Genomic DNA, 20,602 nt, shown 5'->3' with positions numbered 1-20,602 from the left:
TAACAACAAATTTACAGTACCTTCTTTCTAAGTATGTTACAGGTTCGTCCTTGATCAAACGACACTAACAGACATGATCCTCTTTACTTCACAGAGTTTTGAATGATAAATATCATCTAATATGTTTTTTTGTTGTTTTTTTTAAACACATGATGCTTTGAAAATTAACTAATGCGTTCTTATAATGGTAAAATAAATAATGAATTATATCAATACATTTTGTGCTTTTCTACAGCGTGAGCACTCAGAGTCTGGTTTGTTTAAATGAGGTTTATGGTTGCAGGGCTTTGGTCGGAGCTTGCTCTTATATTTTAATGATCCGGGCTCACAGGACGACCGGCTGCAGTTATCGTCCTTGCCAGAGATTTAAACCCACCCCTTCTTTTAAATTAGTCTGAACCCGCAATCCCATTTAGATAGCATTTGATCCGTCAGTACTCAAAGGAGTGATAGATAGATTTGTGATGATATAACATATGGCGTGGCTTCATCACTGAGCAGCGTAATTACCTTTCATGTTGTGTTTACGCCGACTGACTTCAAAGTCTTTGTTTATTTTTTAGGAATATATGTTTTCCAAAGCCTGTGCATCTTATTAAATGCTGCATTATGCAGAGCGTATCCCTTGAAACCATTATTTCTGCACACATTGCTTTGATACACGTACTCTATTGCTTTGAAGCTAAAAACTCTCTCTCTCTCTCTCTCTCTCTCTCTCTGTCCCTCACTCCCAACATCCCTCGTTCCCCATCATCTGTTTTTTTTTTCTTCAACTTCTTTTTTGTCCTCTGTTTTCTCCCTTATCGCCTTCATCTTATTAACTCTTCCCTCTCTCCCTCTTTCCTCAGTGGGGCGTTTGTTGATCGAGTTCAGCTCCCAGATGACGATGGAACGAGTGCAGAAAGAAAACCCCAACGTGACAGAGGGAGGCCGCTACACCCCTCACGACTGTCGGCCTAGATGGAAGGTCTGTAAATGTCTCTCTCTCTCTCTCACACACACACACACACACACACACACACACACACACACACACACACACACACACACACACACACACACACACACACACACACACACACACACAGAGCCTATTTCTACCTGCATGAGCAAAAAAATATATTAGAAGTTCTGCACAGGTCTGTATATAGCAGCCATTAAGATATTGGCTTTTCACGGACTAATCACTTCTCACACTACGGAGCATCATATTTGGTTGTTTAAAAAGGAGTTTGCTGCATTCACTTTCTCCTCTATCACATCTCACTGAGGTCAAGGAGCTTTCATTAGCAGTGAAGATTACAGCAAGGTAGTTGCACCCGTTGCAAATGCTTAACCATACAGAAAACCAAGGCCAATCTGCTGCCAATCTTCATCAGAGCGCAAAATTACCATGAACATACAATCGCAGTTCAACCTTGGACTGTTCGGACAGCTGAGAACGACTCACTCAAAGCACAAGAGATACAGAACTCAAACCCGACTAAGATCTGTGACGCCGTTGAGAGCTGCCTCCTCGAGCTGCTTCATTCATAATGAATGAAACCAACTTTATGTACACGGTGACATTAACCAGGAGGATTTTCTGCGGAAATGATTTTCTGGTGCAGAACAATTCACTGCAGGATGAGACAAAGCTCATTTAACTATAATTTTAGTCAATCAAACACTCTTTGACGCTCTGACACAGAAACACTCTCTCATTCTCTTCATCCGCATCAACAGGATAGTTTCAGATACAGTGTCTTAGAAGATTATAATTACGTCTTGTTTGTGTACTTCACCAGGATTGAGTAAACTGGTTTTCATTATCTATATATCTGCCGATTGTTTCCTCGATTACAATTGTTTTTTCCTAACAAAGGTCCAAAACCTTAAAAATTCAGTTTTTCAATGACTTTATCTATTAATCAATTATCAAAATAGTTCCCAAAATAGTTATTTTTATTGTAGATTGACTCATGAATTAATCGTCTAAGTTGTGGCTCTTGTTCTGCAACTGATTAAAAAAAACAAAGAGGTAAATTGTGGTTTATCATAAATTGACCAGTTGAATACAAACAAATTAACCACCAAAACCATTTCTTTTGCTTAGGTGGCCATTATTATCCCGTTCCGACACAGGGAAAACCACCTGAAATACTGGCTCCACTACCTCCACCCCATCCTCAGGCGGCAGAAGATTGACTACGGCATCTACATCATCAACCAGGTAGGTCAGCTGGGAGGCCGAGGGCTGATTATGCATCTGATATTTTCACTATGGATTAATCTGGGGATTAGCAGCCATCTCTTTATTAATGTCTCGGCTGGTGTGTGGTCACTCTAACATAAAGCTCGCGTGTGTATGACTAAAGAAAAAAACTAACGGAAGACTGGACTGGCTCAAGTTGGCACGAGCAGCTAGCCCAGAGGCGTTCATCACACATGTTCTCGTTCAAGTTTTGTGTAGTCAGCTCAACAGCTTTCAGCAAACGCAAGCAAAGTGATGTCGGCTCTCTCTCTCTCATTACAACTGAAGCTCAACGACGTCGACGCCCCCGACGCAGCTAAACGCATGGGCACTCAATACAACACGTGTCTGAGTGAACTGATAAGCTCCTCCAGCAGCCGGCCAGCCAGGAGAAAAAAAAAAAAAAAAAGGAAAGTGATAATGTAAGCAGCCTGAGAATTTGAGCCTGCTGCTCAGCCTGTAAATGATTCATTATTTAGTCTATAGAACAGCAGTGAAAAATGACACATCACAATTCCCCTCAGCCCAGTGTGTTTTTATCCGACCAACAGTCCAAAAACCTAAAGGTATAAATGAAATAAAATAGAAAAGTAAAAAAAAAAAAGAAAAAAAAGAAGTGGAACTTTAATAAATGACATTACTGATTAGTCGATTATCAGAATAATTGACATTTGAAGTTGGATTTATCACGTCTCTTCCATTAAAAGTCAAAATCCTCAAGAAATCAAGATCAGACTCCTGTATGAGTGAGGATGCTAAGTAGGTCATGGGTAAAAAAACAAACAAAAAAAAACAACGTAATATTTGTTACTTGCACAGACCTCTGTTTCATGATAAACAGTGTTACAGGCCAAGTAACAAGCTGTAGGCATATCTTATTCCGAGCTCAAATAAGAAGTAGACATGAACTAGATCTGTCAGCTTATGTTAAGTTATAAGCTTTGTGAAGGAATAATGAGAACACTGAGGCCATCGTCAGGTATTCATTAATACGGTGGGAAAAAGTCTATTACTACACGATGAAACTGAACAAGTCGATTTGCAGGTATTTAAACCCCTGACAGCTGCTGCGCCTCCTCTCCCGTCCCTAGCTGCTCTTCGTTGATTGTTTTTCAGTGTCTCTTCTTCTGATCAAAAATAAATAAATAAATAAATAAAAATCTGCAGTGTAAATCATCACATCAACATATTTACTCCGTTCAGCAGCAGCACCAAGAGCTTGGTTTTCAGTGTTGGAGAGTGTGCGAGTCTTCCACACTGTGTTAGGTGAGAGTTCTTCTTCTTCTACATTATGGGTAATGAGCTCTGCTCTCTGCCCTCTCTCTCCCCCGTGGGCCTTGCGCAACACCTTAATCACTCCCCCTGTGGAACAGACCTTTGGTTCCACCTGCCCTGCTGTGCTCCGCTCTTGATATGGTGATGTTCCAGTGTCTTACTCTTTTGCTCTCTCCCTCGCACTTATACACACACACACACACACACACACACACACACACAAACACAAACACACACACACGTCTCTGAATCTTTCTTATCTCAAATATAAAGCTGTTAGTGAGGTTAAGGGTGTGTTGAGCTGTTAGAGTCGTCGCAGCATCCTGAGCAGTTTTGAACCCAACCATCGCTTTTCTTTTCATTTATTTTAAGAACAGGATTTTGATCACTTCTTATTGAACTTTCCATCACTTCTGCAAAACTGTAAATAATAATATTTTATCCTCAGTTTCATCTTGAGGCAGTGTAGTTTACTAAGAGGTCTTGCACCAATCCATGTATTGTTAATGTGACTTATACTGTAACTGGAGTTACACTCATCTACTTTCTGTTTAACACTTTTCCACGATTGGAACTGTGGAGGGTCTACAACAGTGAAAGTGACATGAATAATAAAAATGATAGTAGCAAAACAATTAATTTAGTGTTCGTCAAAACAAAATTACAAAGTTAAGGAACAAAATTAAAAAAACAATGCAGTGCAACAACTGATTATAATCAGTCAAATTAAAGCACAGAGAATGAGACGGAGTAAAATACCCAACAATAAAATAAGATACAAACTGTTAAATAAACAAATAAAACGTATTGAAACTGGAAAAATAAAACTTTAACTTTAACATGGGCTTGTTAAATAAAACGGTTTTGTGAATTGATTTAAAAGAGGCCGCTTTCTGAAGACTAAATGTGTTCTATCTCTTACATTAAAAGAATGAAAATGATTTACAACATGGTAGCTTGTTAATCCGTGTACCAGGTTTAGCCAAAAAGCATCAACCATGGAGCAGAAATATGATTTCACAGTTGACAGCGTAGAGCCAGAGTTTCACCCGCACTTCAAACAGACACTCATCCGCTGCCTGCCTGTAATTATCTGCAAAACTATCAGATTTTACCTCACTCTATGATTCAGAAGTTCAGGGAGGGCTTTGTTTGAAGTGGAAATTACTGGAAAAAGATTTGAACTTGTTGAGATGCTGTACCTGACTTGTGCAGCCAGCTATGCAGTTGCGTTGTGTAGTGGGGTTAATTTCTGCCTCTTGTTTTTGAATTTGTTTTAAACTCATTAAAAGATTTACCAGTATTTCTGCTACCATTGGCTGTGATGTGAACTTCACCTCCGCAATGTGTAGCAATGACTGCTGAGTTAGTCCCTTTTTATAACTGCTCCAAAAAGGACTGGCTCATCAGAGGCTGCTCAAGGGTAAAACACTTGTTTATTTCTTCTCATTTTTTGATTGAAATTTAAATTTGATATAATTGCGCAGGAAGGGCATCTTGAGGATGTTTTTTTATTCCTTTCTTTTTTTATTCAGCTGTTGCCCATTTCAAGGAGATCATTTTGAAATTCAAGTTTGAGGCATAAATTGTTCCCCAAAGAACTTGTTTAAGGAACCACTTTCAATAAAGTTCTTTTTGGACATTTTCTAAATGGTTCTTCAGCAAACTTTGGAATTGAATCGATTTGAAATTCAAATACTATATGTAGTGTGTAAAACAAGTGCTTGAACATAGCTCTTCTTCCGTTCTCATTCTGTGATCTTTGCATTTTGTCAGGGAACCTCTCTGAATTAGAGCTGAGAACATGTGAATACTTAGGTTTCCAGACAAGCAGACAGGAAGTCCCAAAAACACACAGTGAAGCAGGCAGGCACACGGACAGACAGGCAGATCGGGAGAAACCGATTCAAAGTGACAGAGATGGGGTTCTGACGACAAGAAGTCCTGATGTCTCTGACACGATGGGCGATTAAACCTTTACACCCGCCGCCACTTTCCGAGAGGGCGGTGGAGAGCGCTTTTTTTTTTATTTTTATTTTTTTATCGTTCTCACTCGAGTGTTAAATGAGTGGAAGTCTGGAACCTTTTAACACACAGCCACTGGAGGGGGGTTGAGGTGAGGCGAGAGGAGAGGAGGTGATGTGAGGGGGGGTGAGCGGTGATAATTTTCCCCCTCCAGTCTCATCCTGTCATGTCAAAGCATGAGTCAAAACAGGCGTTTTATGGAAAGAAGAGCGCCTTGGAGATTTAAAAACAAGTGCCCTAGATACACCTGCACTGCACTTCAGACACATGCATGCAAGGACACACACACACGCATGAACACTCACAAAAATATATATAAGTGAATTTCAGTTTTTCCACACTCAGAGGTTACTGTATTCTTGGGTATAGGAGTAGCGCTTTATTGACTTTCAGTGTAAAGATTACAGGTCAATACTGTATGTATTGGAAACCTGATACAATAAGACTCAGCAATACAGCTACACCCATACGCCCATACACAACCAAAGATCGAGGCAAGTCCACACTAAACCCTAGCGTATGACTGAAGTCAAAGAAACTCTATATTGTAAAGCACCAAGTCAACTGAAGGAAAAGACTTTGATTATAGTGTTGCTGTAAACTGTAACTGTTCTCAAACAGTGTGTTACTTAAGTAAGTTAGTTACGTAAGTATGTAAGAGTTAAGTTTTACTAAAGAAACATTTTTAAAAAAGTGAGCATGGAGATTCATATCTTTTCTGGGATCTTTGAACCATATCCCCTTATAACTCTTCATCTCAGGTGTCATCATGGGACCTTTGTATATAACTTTTGACTTTCTGGCCTTCTTGACCTTAATACTTGAACAGAACCAGGGATCTATTCAATCTGATGTTATCAGATTTTTCTTAATTATCCTTATCTTATTAATACCTGCCTAAACGTGCAATACTTTCTCTCTTTTTACCAAATATAAACTATTGAAAGTCGCTGGAAAAATTTTCTACCACCAAAATAAAAATCACCCAAAAACATCTTTCAATCACATCATAAGGCTTTATCCTCCAGATTATGATCTCAGCCATCCAATTGTTGCCAGGTAACGGTAAAATAAGTTGAAATACAATAACTTATAAAAGAGGGCACGGATCACAGGTCCTATCACAGTGTCAGGAGCCGCTTTTCATTCACTGTTAAAACCGGCCGAATTCATGCGGAGGTTACTTCAGGTTGGAGACTGGTTTGTCTGCTCGCTGCACCATCCTGCCGCTCTTGTTTTGCCACGACCGGACATTATTAAGCAGCTATCATCTCGCTTTGAAAAGTGGTGTAGCTGCTGGTGAGGTACGGTGAGTAGGCGTTGCAGAGGGCTCATGCGCAAAGTGATATAGCAACCTTGCTGTTCTGCCCTGCTGCTCTGTGTCCTCTCCGCCTGCCGAGGACCGGGGCCAATGTTTGTTTGTTGGCCATCAGCTCATCGTGTAAACTGGAGAAAAGCCCAGAGGGAGAGGTAGAGAGAGCGACAGAACAAAAAGAAAAGCAGGTGAGGAAGGGGGGGGGGGTTGGTGAAAGAAGAAGAGCCATCTGCTGTTATGATTTTTATAGGAGCTTAAGGTCGATCCAAGCTGGATATCAGTATTAATTTATACCATCTGATACTCTCTAAGGGAAGGCTCTGAAGCAAGAGTCACATAATGTTCTGCCTTTTCTTGTTTCTCCCCAGACATCTGCAGTGGAGGTGGAAGTATTCAGATCCTTTACTTACCAACCAGAACAACCAGTACTAGCACCAGTACAGTACCAGTACAACATCAAAATACTTAATTACTATTAATTGAAATATTAAAAGGACAGAATTATTATCAGCTAAATATACTTCCAGTATGAAAAGTGAAAGGACTTTTTTTTTTGCAGATAATTGCCCCTTGTGACTACATCATTTATATTTATAACATTAGATTGTTACCACTGATGCAGCAGTGTGTAAACACCATTTTATTGTTGCAGCTGTTCAGGGTGGATCTAGCTTTAACTACTGGAGATAGAGTGAGGTAGATTAATCTAGTGGTGCCTAACCTGTGGGTCAGGCCCCTCCAAAGGGTCACAAGATAAATGTGAGGAGTCGGGAGATGTTTAATTGTGTGTGTGTGTGTGTGTGTGTGTGGGTGTGTGTGTGTGTGTGTGTGTGTGTGTGTGTGTGTGTGTGTGTGTCGGGGGGTGTGTGGGGGGGGGGGGGGGGGTGAAGTCGTGCTTCACAAATTTGTTTTCATTTTTTGGATTTTTCTCTAATCTTAACGCTGTTGTGAAATATTAGATAATTACCTCTTTGGACCTCGAGCTGTGAATTAAATGAAACAATCTGAGAAGTTTTGAGGGGAAGTGTCTCCCTAATGGAACTGCTAATAGCTCATTAACATCGGAAACATGGCAAGTGGCGCTAACACTGTTTTTTTTGTAAGGTATCAAAAGCCAAAAAGGTTGGGAGCGACTGGTTTATCATGTTATTTATTTATAATAATGTAAAGTAAATGTGCTGAAACCTTCAACCACCGGACCAATGATGGCCTAGGGTATATTTGATCCTTGCCCCTGTTGCTAAGTTGCTGCAAAAATACATGCCTTAGGCTGTAACTCTAAAGTTCTGAGGTGCTTCTAAGTCTTAATCTCTATTTTCACTGCATTTTAGCACCAGTAGAAAATCGAGAGGACAAAAAGCAAAGCAGGATAAAATGCAGCGTGCTGACATCTGGTTTCAACACACACAACACTATACTAAGCTTCTGCCAGACGCCTTGCTCCACTAATCCACCAAGATATGACCCGCTACCTCCTCTCTCCTTCTGCTACCCCTTCAACCTCTCATACACACACACACACACACACACACACACACATACACGCACGCACACACACGCACACGCACACACACACACAGTCACTTCCCAGTAACTCCTCTGCATCTGTCCAGAGTCTCAGGTTGTGTTGTAGAGGAGGGAGAATCCAGTCGGCCTTCACACTGTTTGTACCTCTTATTCATGTCAGCACTTCAGCTCCAGCGATGTCCAGCAGTGGCTGGACACCAAAGGATCAGGAGGGATTAAGCTCTGTGTGTTTCTGTCTGCATTTGTTTGGTGTTTATGGTGAAGGTCACACTCAGGCAAACCAGGCAGTTCATTGGTCTACGAACGTACGACTTGGTCTACAGCGTGTGTGTGCGTGTGCGCGTGTGTGAGAGACAGACAGCGAAAACACTTCTTGAAATGCCGGCTCGCACCTCTTCACTTCACTGGACGACCTTTGTGTTTTTTGATGTCTTAGTTGTGTTTGCTGATGTGAGTTGCTGAGACCAGGCTCCTGTAATGTCAACAAACCAAAGCACTAAAAAACGCCACAAATAGTGTGTCCAAATATTGTTAGTCACTGTCAAGAAATTAGGGAGCAACTGATACGGATTTTTCAGGGCCGATATCGATAACAAGTATCGGTAGTCAAGGAGACCGATAATCGATATTTGGAACTGAATATGCCAAGACAAAACTACAGCTATGTAAGGACAGTCACCATTGCGTCCAGGTGTTTCTATTATTTTGTCCACCCCATTTATATCAGTGAAAGTAGATAACAGAAACCCCTCTGTGTAATGTAACAGCTCCAAACGCTACATCCGACACAATGATAATCATTAACTGTCTAAAACAATTTAATAAAAACTGAACATTATAACCTTCATGAAGGAGGATTTACTGCAGGACTGTTGTATCAGACTACATAAGTTTTATATACGTGTTCCTAATAAACTGACATTTATTACAACCTTTAAAACAACAAAGGGGCAGCAACATAGAAAAATATTGTAATTATATTGAAACTGTTTTTTTCATTATTAATAAAAACCCTGATGGGGCTATATGATGGGAATCAATATATTATATCATATTTGTACAGTATATCATGAAATAGCAAGTGTATGTAGCATAACATTGATGTGTTTTGCTGTCATGTATTACAGCACAACACCTCACAAATATAAAATTAACATTTCATAACTAATTTTGTTGATTTTCAGTTAGTTTGCTGAAAACGATTCATTTGGACGACACACGTTTGTAAAAAGAAAAAAATAGCGCAAAACGCTCATATGATCACAATTTCGTTCTAGTGAAGGTCAATACTGAATTAACAATATTGCAGAGGTGTTGTCAAATTGTGAAACATATAACATACAGACATTTCTAGACTTCCTGGTTTCCTGTGTAGTAGCACCAGCTAGAGTGAAGAAGCCTCTGGAGATTACTTAAGGAGCATAAGGACATCACACTACTGTGGGTCACAAGAGTATTGACCCTATAGTAAAAGCACTGTATGTCTGTCTTTGTGAATATGGTAACGAGTCCGAGCTTGATATATAGGAAGAGTGCGATAGGAAAATCCAAGCACCAGCCTAGAATATTCAATCCATACTATTCTTTATCTTTAGTTAGTATTAGCAATTTTTTATTCAGGTGATAGATGGAACAAAGCCTATTTAATTATAACATTCATTATTTTCTTATCTACTTGGAAAGGGTACAGGGCCGGTTGAGGTATTTAGACCTAAACCTCTTAGAATAAAGAAAAGGCTGTGCCAGACCTTTGCTTTTTTCTCTCCCTTTCAGTCTCCATTTCTCCCTCTTTCACTTTCACCAGCACTCTACCTCATGCATGGTTAATGTACTTTCTATCCTTCTGTACAAGAAATTGAAAATGTTAAAAACAAAAAGAAGAAAATGAGGGACTTTTTGTGCAGTTGACCATGGAATAGGATATTGATCTGATGAGCAACAATCCGGTTTCCTTCCTCTTCCTTTGCCTCCTCCGCTGCGACTTTATGTTCTAGTGTTTGCTGGAGCCTTGGTACTGTTGTGTAGAGGAACTGTACATTAAAATAATGGTCTCATTCGCCCCATACCCTTAGACCCCACTGAGTCCCAGGTGCAAAGTGCTTGATGTGATTGCGCTCGGCCAAGCTGTGATGAATTATAGATTTAGCTGCAAACTCCTCTTCTCCTCTCCTCTCCTCTCCTCGCCTCTCCTCTCAAAGGTTACTACTTGCAGCCTCTAATTGCATGTTACTAGGTCTACTTATCCATTAACACCACCTACAGTGGATAGTAGTGAGATAAAAACTGTAACCTTTTCAGTCCAAAACTCCTAAAATGGCTATTTTATAGAAAAAAACAAACAAACAAACTTCTGCTGGGCAGACACTGTACAGACTGAGCCCAATTTAAACAAAACAAAAAAACATTTCCGGTCAAATAGCTGTCAGATCAGATGTTGTTTGTTCAGTTTAAGGAAGGTCGCGGTGCCTGAACAATCTGTTATGAATTGCAATGAGCTTGTTTTATTATTACTGGAGTAGTAGTTTACATTTTATGGCTAAAACTGTAGTCTTCACTGGAGAACCGACCAACTATATGGTCTGCATCTTCTAGTCAAATGCAGCTCTATAGTTTCCATTTAATTTTTTTAAAAGTTGAATTTCAGAGTAATGCTTCTTTTCTCTATTTTTGTGAGCATTGTTGAGAACTTAGTTGTTTTGTTTGAATTGACCTTTATTGGAATTGTCACTGGGCAAAATCACCCTGGGTTTCCATGCTTACATTCAGTGTGAGCACCCATGTTGTGACCAGTCAAGTGATCTGTGAAGTGTGAGCACAGGAGTCATATGTGCAGAGAGGCAGATTAAAAAGTGTAGTGTGAGTTAACACGAAGTACAGGATCAATACAAACACAGTTTAATGTAGATTCGCTCCATAAAATTGTTAGTTTTAATCACAAAGGTTAAACTATGTCCTCAAACCATACCACACCATACCACACCATGTCCTTGCACCATAAATTCATATAAGCCAGATTCAAAGTGCTGCATTTCCGAAACTAAAATTTGAGACTACAGTGGCACCATCAGCCTCCACCAAGGCTAGTATCAAACAACATACACCAGGCTTCAGGGAAAAAAATTCTAATCAAAGTAAATGATCTGCATCTGTCCCAAAATTTAATGGGTTCTTCCCTTCCCAAGTTCAGTGCAAATCAGCTCAGTACTTTTTGTGTAATCCTGCTGACAAATAAACAGACATGGGTGAAAACATAACATCCTTGGCAGAGCCAAAGAATTAACTCAAACATCTCAAAATCTAATTTTTGCTCATTGGCCACAACAAAATTCATAATTCACTGGCAAAAACATTTACCACATAAAACTAGAGAAATCAGAATAAATTTTTTTTTTTTTTCTTCTTTCTCAGGCATTTGAGACAAAGTTGGCAAACTTAAACACATCAAAATTGAACAACCGTTCCAATTTTTATCTGTGTCCCAGAATATTTCAGGGTTTGTTGAGCTTTGTCATGGAAGATTAACCCCCTTAAATCATCAGTTTGTACAAAATATAATCGGACTCACTTAATGCTTCTTCAAAAATCACAGAGCTCACCTGCTTGCCTGTTTTCCTCCTGAATATTTTTCAACTTCAATGGCCAGAGGAGAAATCCCTATTAATATTTAGCAAGTGTTCCTTCTTCCAGAGGTCATTACTTGAAGTTTAAAACAAAAAGCAATAGCTTAAACTCGGTCAATTTAGCAACTGATCAACGACAATACTGATTAATGAACCATAGAAGACACACATGCATCATTTTAAAGAGCTGGTGCTTCTTGCATTGAAAATACAAAACATAAGCTGCCTGTTTCCTGCGGATAAAGTGCACCGATATAATTTGAAGCATGGTGCAACGGTGAATTGACATTTCAGCATTTTAGTAATGCATAATTTAACATGCCTTTCTTCTCTCAGCTTCCCTCTCAATCAAGCGCCCATTAGGACCGAGCTGTTGAGACCAGAAGACGGCGAGAGAAAAGACAAACATGGATGAACCTGTTCACACGTTATACTATTCCATAATACGGTGTGCCTGGCTATTTTACCTCTGAAGTTTAGTCTCACTTTTATACACAGTCCAAGTCAACTTTAGTGTCCCAAATGGGCAACAGGAGCTGCAGCAAGCATAAAAAATAAATACACAATGCTCCATGTGGACCCAAGAGTAAACAGTACAAGATGTACAAACATAAAATTTGGAGGAACTCACTCAAATCAATATTTAGTATGTAGAACAGCTTTTCTGAGACAAGTTTGCATGTTATAAAAGTACACACATTGTACAATAAATGTAAATGTACACTATGATACACTACTGTCAACGGTAAACAATTTTAAACTCACATTCTCAAATATTAATTAAAAGCCTGTAGTAATGATGGTGACATTGGCCTACAGAAGAAGACCATCGGATTTAAAACATACTGTGAGAGAATTTTGGCTCAATATTGTGTTTGACTTTTTCCAAAGCTTTTTTGTTTTAGTGATGACTGCACTACAATCTAACTCTGACATTATCTATCATCATGTTTGTGTGTATAACAGTCTTGGGGTATGAGTAATATCTCACCTTAATAACGTCTTGTTGGGGCTTTTAGTCCCTCCTACTCTGTAATTAGTCTCAGGGCCACGGTATTGTGATATTTGGACAGCGGCCCTTGACTATTCACAGTTTCCTCTCATGCTGTCAGCCAGACAGACAAACCTGACGACCTTGCTATTCAGAGAGCTGAGAACAGCTGTAGGAAACCTTCTAACCACCTTGACAACTCACACTGAAGCTGTTTGGCTGCAACTCTGCTCTGTTTCCCTCCTGCACACTGATTTGTGCTGAAAAGAGCATAGAAATAAATCTTTTCTTTCCTTCGTGCTCAAGAAAGATTACAAGATTACAAGAGGAGATTAATTAGGAGTCTACTCCCCTGCTTTATTGGTGATTGAATAGATTTTAGTTTGCCTGTAGGTGGCTTTAGTTGGTTGAATATTGCTGATAATCAGCAGGAAATAAAATTGGTGCTGAAAGGCAATTGCAGATATTGCAAATATAAATTTAAAAAAATTGACTGTTTCAAACTTAACTGTTGACAGGCTCAGAGATGTCAGATTTCCTCGCAGTGTGCACCTTATTTTGAAGTTGTGGTGATTTGATAGGATGCTACAGTGGGGCAGTGCAGAAAGATGGTGCTGGCTTTGAACCCAAAGGCCATCTGGGGCCTTTTTGTGTGGAATTTGCATGTTTTCCAAGGACATGGAGGTTGGGTTAATTAGCTCCAAGTTGCCTGTAGTAGTCAGTGGTTGTATGTGTCAGCCCTGCAATAGACTGGGAAACCATGGTGTAACCCACCTCTTGCCCAGTGTGTGATGAGAAAGGCTTCAGTCCCCTGCAACCATGGATGGATGGGTGGGTGGGTGCAGTTTTGGATAGTGTCATATGGGAATTTTATACTTGGTGTTACCACAAATTTTGCAAAACGAACAAGAGTGAATAAAATGGTGCTGCAAGATTAAAATGGCTGTGTTGTAAACTAAATTCTGATTTGGTTATTTTTTCAGGATGCAAAACTTTTTGAATAAAAAATGTGTCAAAATTTAGGGGTGAATTGGCAGCCAATTTGATGCTCAGACTAAAAAAAGCTCTGCGATAAAAAAAATTATAAAAAAAGAAAAAAAAAAAGACAGTTAAATATGATCCAAGAAGGTAGCTTTGAGTAATAGATCCACTGAAGGCTTATCAGATGCCAGAGCACTGCACAGGGGATTATATTTCTATGAGACAGGATTTTACAACTCTTGAAAGTTATCACAGCCATAATAATTTTTATACTCTGTTGGGAGGGTTGCAAGGTAAGCGGTACTTACCCCATTCACATGAAGTTGCTAATCTATCAGAAATATGCACTCGTATATGTTTGACTGGCTGGTGGAGCGTCTTGCCCGATGATGTTGCAGTATAAGGTTGAGCCAGATTCAACTTTTTTGCAGATGATCTTCTGCTCTCTTTGTCTGAGCCGTCTTCTCCTGCACTCCTCACTGAGGTGTTAAGGTCTGTCTGAACACAGATATTATTTGTTTTGGTGTTTCTTTAACCATAACATCCTGCATTAATCTGCCTCTGTCACTGAGTATGTATTGTATATAACAGCTCCCTTTCCTGAGTGCAGGCCATCTCTGTAAAGGATTTAACTGATACTGTTATTGTCGAGGAGACATGAGTAGCAATCTGATTTCATCTGGACACAGGAAATCAATTTTAATGTGGAATATGAATGTAATAATAGCTAGACACAGTGTGGACATGCCACACATGCTTATCTAAGATTGGTATCCTTAGATGGAGTGATAAAACTGAATAGATATAAACAGAGAAAACCTTTCAATGAGGGTTATGCTTTATATTTCTAAAGAGAGACACATTATAAACAACCAACATGTTTTTTAATCATTTGCAACCTGCACACCTCCCAGTGCATTTTATTATGAAGGCTAACATCCATTTTTAGTTATCTCTCTTTGTTTCATTCTGCCCTGCTTCTGTATTTCACCCTTTGAGAGTACTACTGGCAAGACAAAAAGAGGCTGCACTGAAGATAGGTTATAATAATGTCAGCAGTATTACAGATTATCAGTGGGGACAAGATCATTGTGCAGAACATACTGCAGTGAGGTTTAAAGCACAAAAGTGGAAAGGGAAAAAAATACTGTTAGTCATAATTGTTGAGAAAATTGGCTCAAATTGGTTCCCATTTATTGTCGTTTCTTCCTAATGGCTGCGGAGTGTGATTCCAAAGCAAGACGTGTATAAGTGAGACATCCTGTATCTTTCACTTATCTCTGTTATTATAGCAGCTCTTTGTTTTTTCCCTTTTGTATCTAGACAACCCTTTGTCAGCACTGTCTGTTTTTGAGAGGAAGTGTGTGTGTGTGTGTGTGTGTGTGTGTGTGTGTGTGTGTGTGTGTGTGTGTGTGTGTGTGTGTGTGTGTGTGTGTGTGTGTGTGCGTGCGTGTGTGTGCGCGCGCGTGTGTTCACAAATGCATGCGTGATCCCAGTTCTGCAGCACATTAAGTTCTGCAAATCTTCAGCTTCAGCATGCCAGATGAGGCTTATAAGAACACAACTGAATCATGAGCAAGTGCAGTTTGTCCCATGATGCATTTTTACCAATAACATATGTGGAATATCATGAATATATTTACATTAGTTGGTGAAAATCTGCCACCTCTGTAAAGAAACATAGTTCATATTATAGTACATACATATATGAAAGTAATGTGTGTTTATGGAGTGTGTTTTATTATGAAAGGTTTTCTTTGATCATGTGATATAGCTAAACTAAACTCAACAATGTGATATTAATCATTATACACTCAGTTTAATACAGGAAGACTAATCTGCATATGAATATGTTTGAGCAGAAGGTAACCAGATTGATCAAGATGAGCTAAATGAAGAAGTTTAATATCTTTTTGTGCTGCATGAAAAAAAAAAGTTTTATCAAGGGCAGAGCTGTTTCCAGTGTTGATGATGGATGTTTATGTGGTCAGTAATATAGCAATAAGGTAACGATTGGCCTTGGAATGTAGTGTGATGGCAGGTGTTATACTGGGTTATGAGAACTGCGGACTGACCTTCAACTTGTTTATCTTTGCCTTTGTGTCAGCAGCCCAGCAGTCAGAGAATCTCTGTGAAATGAGAAAAGGTTTTCCACATCTTGATGAGGAAACCCAGGAGGGTATGAGCGGGGATAAACTACCATACTAAATCTGTGAGAAAAAAAAGTTATCTGTCAATAGCAGCTAACATATCTGTGAAAATAATACATATTGATTTGGCAAAATGGATCTGATATTGTTCTTCTCAAGGTCTCAGCGGGAGAAGCGTGTTGTACTCGGAGCTGTGGCACAGCGAAAGCTTCCTTTTGAAAAATTAAACAAAGGGAGGGTTTGTACCGTGCGTTGGGAGAGAAGAGAATGCTGTCAAGATATCTGACATGACCTTCACTCTGTGAGAGAAACCATTCGGTCTCTTCTTTTTCAGCTCTTCTGCCTCCTTTTCTCTCAGTGGTATGGTTCTGAATAGACGGAGTTGGAAGATTTAGAAAGGAAGACTGACTCTAAACAGAAAAAGAGAAATTGAGGAATGCCAAGTGAAGACAAAATTGTGTTTGTTCAAGATGGATGTGTGTTGTTTTTCTGCTTTGTGTTGGTGTGTGAATCAAATGTTAACTGAACCTTGGCAGGAGGTAGACGTTATGATAGCACTGATGTCACAATAGGGGAGAGTAGAGAAGTTTTATTTTATGTTTCTTGACTTTCTATATGTGACTCGACTCTCCAATGCTACCAGTACTTGGGCAGATAACATCAGAAAAGAAGGGAGCGACAGGTCAGAAAATTAATATTGTGCTTGTTTACCTTTTCGATGGAGTCCACAGAATCCTAGTTAGCAGCTTTGTAGGCTGGGAATGCTTTAAATAATGTTCTCATTGTAACCTCTAACTCGCACACACCATTCAAAATTACACAATTGGTGTGAAAGACGGGTAATGCAGCAAACATACCTGGAAATAGAAAGTATGTGCTGCCATAGGACAGAAAGATTAAACCCCAACCCCAAAATATATTAATGTCAAACCACATAAAACGAGATTAGATAAAATAGAATAAGATTTTTTTTAAATTAAATTGTATTTACTGTTTAGTGGTTGCAACAATTTAAGACTTCAGAATAACCTTCAAAATTTACTGGACATTTAGACCAAATCATCCCTGTGTTACAGAACACAGTTGCGTTAGTGGGGATGTGCTGCTTCAGGTAGTGGAGAGACAATTCAATATAATCCAGTAGATCCTGACCATAGTTTAGTAATGCATTTAATATCCCCTGTCTTAATATTTTTGGCAACGTCAGATTGAATGACCGAGGGGTACAACAACACTGACGTAATGTGAAAATAGGAAATACCCACAAATGGAACAGAGTTGCACTTTAACCTTTCCACTCCATTTCCATAGTAATGCTACTGCTTTACAACTCTATAATTCTCCATCTTCTAAATAACACTGGAGCTCTGAATGAATGGTGCTGTAGTAGAACAAAAAATCTCCCCCAGTAAACCTTTGCGTTTAGCTTCACAGATTCTTCTCAGCGTTTCTCAGGGGGGTTAACTATCAGTACACAGTTGTTAGTACATGAATTAGAGCTTATGATATGTTATTGGCCACCCACAGGCTAGTAGAAGCTGGTTGGACCGAACCTGCGAGTGTGTATTTTCTATAAAAGTCAGTTTAGAAGACAACAACTGTTATGATTCACACGGACGGGGCACAACATATTGAGTCATTATTTTAAACTCAAGAAAAACTCTTGCTTTCTTGACAAAAACAATCTTTTTATGTCATATACTTTTTCAAGTGTATTTGCTGCTAAATACACAACATTCAGCTGTCTGGGATGCCAGCTGCCTGTTGGTGACTCTGCCCTCCGGAAACACCACTTTGATTCACATCATGTCATTCTTTTCTGCTGCCTCATTCGTTATTTTCATGTATGAGGATTTCTTGTTGTGTATTACTGCTGATGTAAGCTACTGCTGACCTTCTGCCCTCACTGTGTCCGAAGGTGCAGAAGAGAGGTAAACACACATCCAGTAAAGATTAAAGGCAGCCACTGTTCTTCAAGGTTTCAAAAGTGAAACTGTGAGAACAGTATTGGTTACAATAGATCAAATTCAGTGTTAGTGGTTGCAAACAGGAAAAAGTTACCATTGAATTAAGGTACTGTATGTAAGAATACTTTAATCGCTTTTTCGTTGCAACTTAAATAATGAGGCTTCCTCTGACTCCCTCAGTTACCTATAACAGCCTGTGGACTGATTTCTATGTAAAGGACTCGGACCAAATTTTCACATTGAACCTTTAACTAGAGTTCAACCGAAGGTAAAAAAGTGAATTAATAGACTTGCTGTCAAATTAATTGCACCGTCCTTTATGTCAGGAGAAGTGTTCACAGACTAATCGACTAGTTAGTCTCTTACTGAATCCACAGGCTGTGGAAGAATCCCTATCCTCAACTCCTGCAGAATAAAATTGCATTGCAGTTGCATAGAAATGTGCTTCCCTTTTCATTACATGTATTTCATTTCTGTACTTTGGCGGAGGGATTCATCATGTTTGTCACAAAACACACACACACACACAATATGTTTAGGTACGTACACGCACTGTAGAGGCCATTTTTGACATTTGACATGTTAATGGGCAATACACGGAGTGGAAGTGTGACAGGGCTAATTAAATCAGACCTCACTGACATCATTTCATTCACCTGCTAGCGCACAAGAGGCGTGCTGCAGACTGAGAGGCAATGTTCCCTGAGACATCCACATTAACGAAGGAAAGACATCTTTAAGCATAAGAAGTTCTTTTGTGTCTGTGTGTGAGTGTGGATTTGTGAGATGGTGTTGTATTTCAGCAACTTGCAGCAATGTGAGACGGTTTGTCTGTTGCTAAGGAAGCAGGCATTCATCCCTGACTTAGTGTGTGACAGGTTATTGTATCTCTGTCTAGCCTTACATTCTGCTGTGTGTGTGTGTGTGTGTGTGTGTGTGTGTGTGTGTGTGGGAGGGAGGGAGGGAGAGAGGGAGGGAGGGGAGGCAGTTCAGGGTATCATGGCTGTTGTCCCTCCCCACCCGCATGATGCCATTTTTGCCACTGATAGGTTCAGATTGTTATTATAAGTGCCTGACAACATGGATAGGATTTCTACAGAGACAGACCATTTTTTATAAAGAATAGCATCTTTGTTAAAACAGAAACTGCCTTTTTATGGCTCTGTTCAAAGCCACCAGACTCCATTGACAAAAACAGTCATTTTAACCACCGGTCCACCGCTGCCTTGATCGGTTTGTTTGTTTATGTTGTGTGGTCCTTTTATGTAAGTAAAGGATTGGAATTATTCTGCCACGACTGAAAGTCACACAATAATACATGCGTTATCCTTTTAAACGTTGCATTATCCCGCAGAAATAATCAGCATTCTCAGCACTAGTGCCGTGTCTGCACAATTTTTAAACCATTGTCAAGCCAAAATAATAGATTTGTCTCTCACCTGGTTTTAACACTGTGGTCAGCACAACTAGTGGGTCACATAGGTCCTTTGTGCTGATTACCACTGGGAAAACCTGCGCTTACAATAACTATAACATACCTCCCTGTCACTAGCATTAATGTGAAAACGCCTACCAGTCTCCGGCTGTATAATTCATTCCATTCATCATGTAAGAATTGTTAAAAAATTTAAGTTACAGAAATAAATTAAGTATTTTCTGTAGTTCAGGCAGACAGGAACATTTTCAATCCAATCCAAATGTGTGAAAGGGTCGGACCTATCAAACAGTTCTTTTAAACATTTCAGTGAGCGGTCGGTCGGTTATGGAGACTAATCCAATTTGATTTGATAAGACAAGCAGAGGGGCCCACTGGAGCCACTGAGGATGCCCTGTTTTCCAGGGAATAACAGTCTTCCACAAAGTTTAACTTTCCACTTCATGGTGTCTTTAAGGCCTCGATATACTGATTTAAAGTCCACGCGGATGTAGATCTTGTGCTGTACACGGACGTCTGCAAGGACATCAGATGATCTACGTCACGTGGCTCCTTGTGGCTACACAGAGATGGAAAGTATAATTTAGTTCATACTCCTGAAGTCTGGAGTGTCGACATTCGCAATTTATCAAGCAGGGGCACTTGTGCAGACCTCCTGTGGACTTGCAGAGAGGCTGCTGCCCGTGCTGTTTTCACCAGATGTCTTTCAGGAAATTTCCCATTAATTCATAGCAATATGGAAGCAACTGAAAATGTGTGTAAAAATATTAAAGATAATCATTCCAGATAGGCAGAACATTTAGGCAACTAAATTTAAAAACAAAATCTAGAAATTTTAAGGTATCAAAAAGTTAAGGAAGTCAAGTCAGTTTATGTAGTGTTGAGCAAATTGCTTCTACAAAGAAGTTAATAATACAATCAGATTCAATCAGTCATAAATAAATATGTTTGAAATGCGGAAAGTAAATGTGGATGAGTTTAAAAGTACAATTATTGCAGAGAAAACTGAATAAAGGAACACAGAAGACAGTGTTCTCTCTGAACCCTTGGAAATACTTCACAGGCTCTGAAGCCTACATTATA

The 20,602-nt window shown here is 39.5% G+C and overlaps 1 protein-coding gene across 1 annotated transcript in view; it reads left to right on the top strand.

The window, feature by feature from the left end:
• b4galt2 (beta-1,4-galactosyltransferase 2) overlaps nt 1-20,602 on the top strand; it is a 142,820-nt gene that overhangs the window by 57,018 nt on the left and 65,200 nt on the right. Inside the window, exons 2-3 of the mRNA XM_022757865.1 lie at nt 849-967; nt 2,096-2,212. Of these exons, the coding sequence (XP_022613586.1) occupies nt 849-967; nt 2,096-2,212 (236 nt within the window). The remainder of the gene's footprint in view (nt 1-848; nt 968-2,095; nt 2,213-20,602) is intronic.

Source organism: Seriola dumerili, unplaced genomic scaffold, assembly GCF_002260705.1.
Source record: "Seriola dumerili isolate Sdu_G_001 unplaced genomic scaffold, Sdu_1.0 BDQW01000291.1, whole genome shotgun sequence".
NCBI classification, from domain to species: Eukaryota; Metazoa; Chordata; class Actinopteri; order Carangiformes; family Carangidae; genus Seriola; species Seriola dumerili.
Note: the sequence above shows the minus strand (reverse complement) of the source record. Positions and strands in the feature narration are given on the sequence as shown.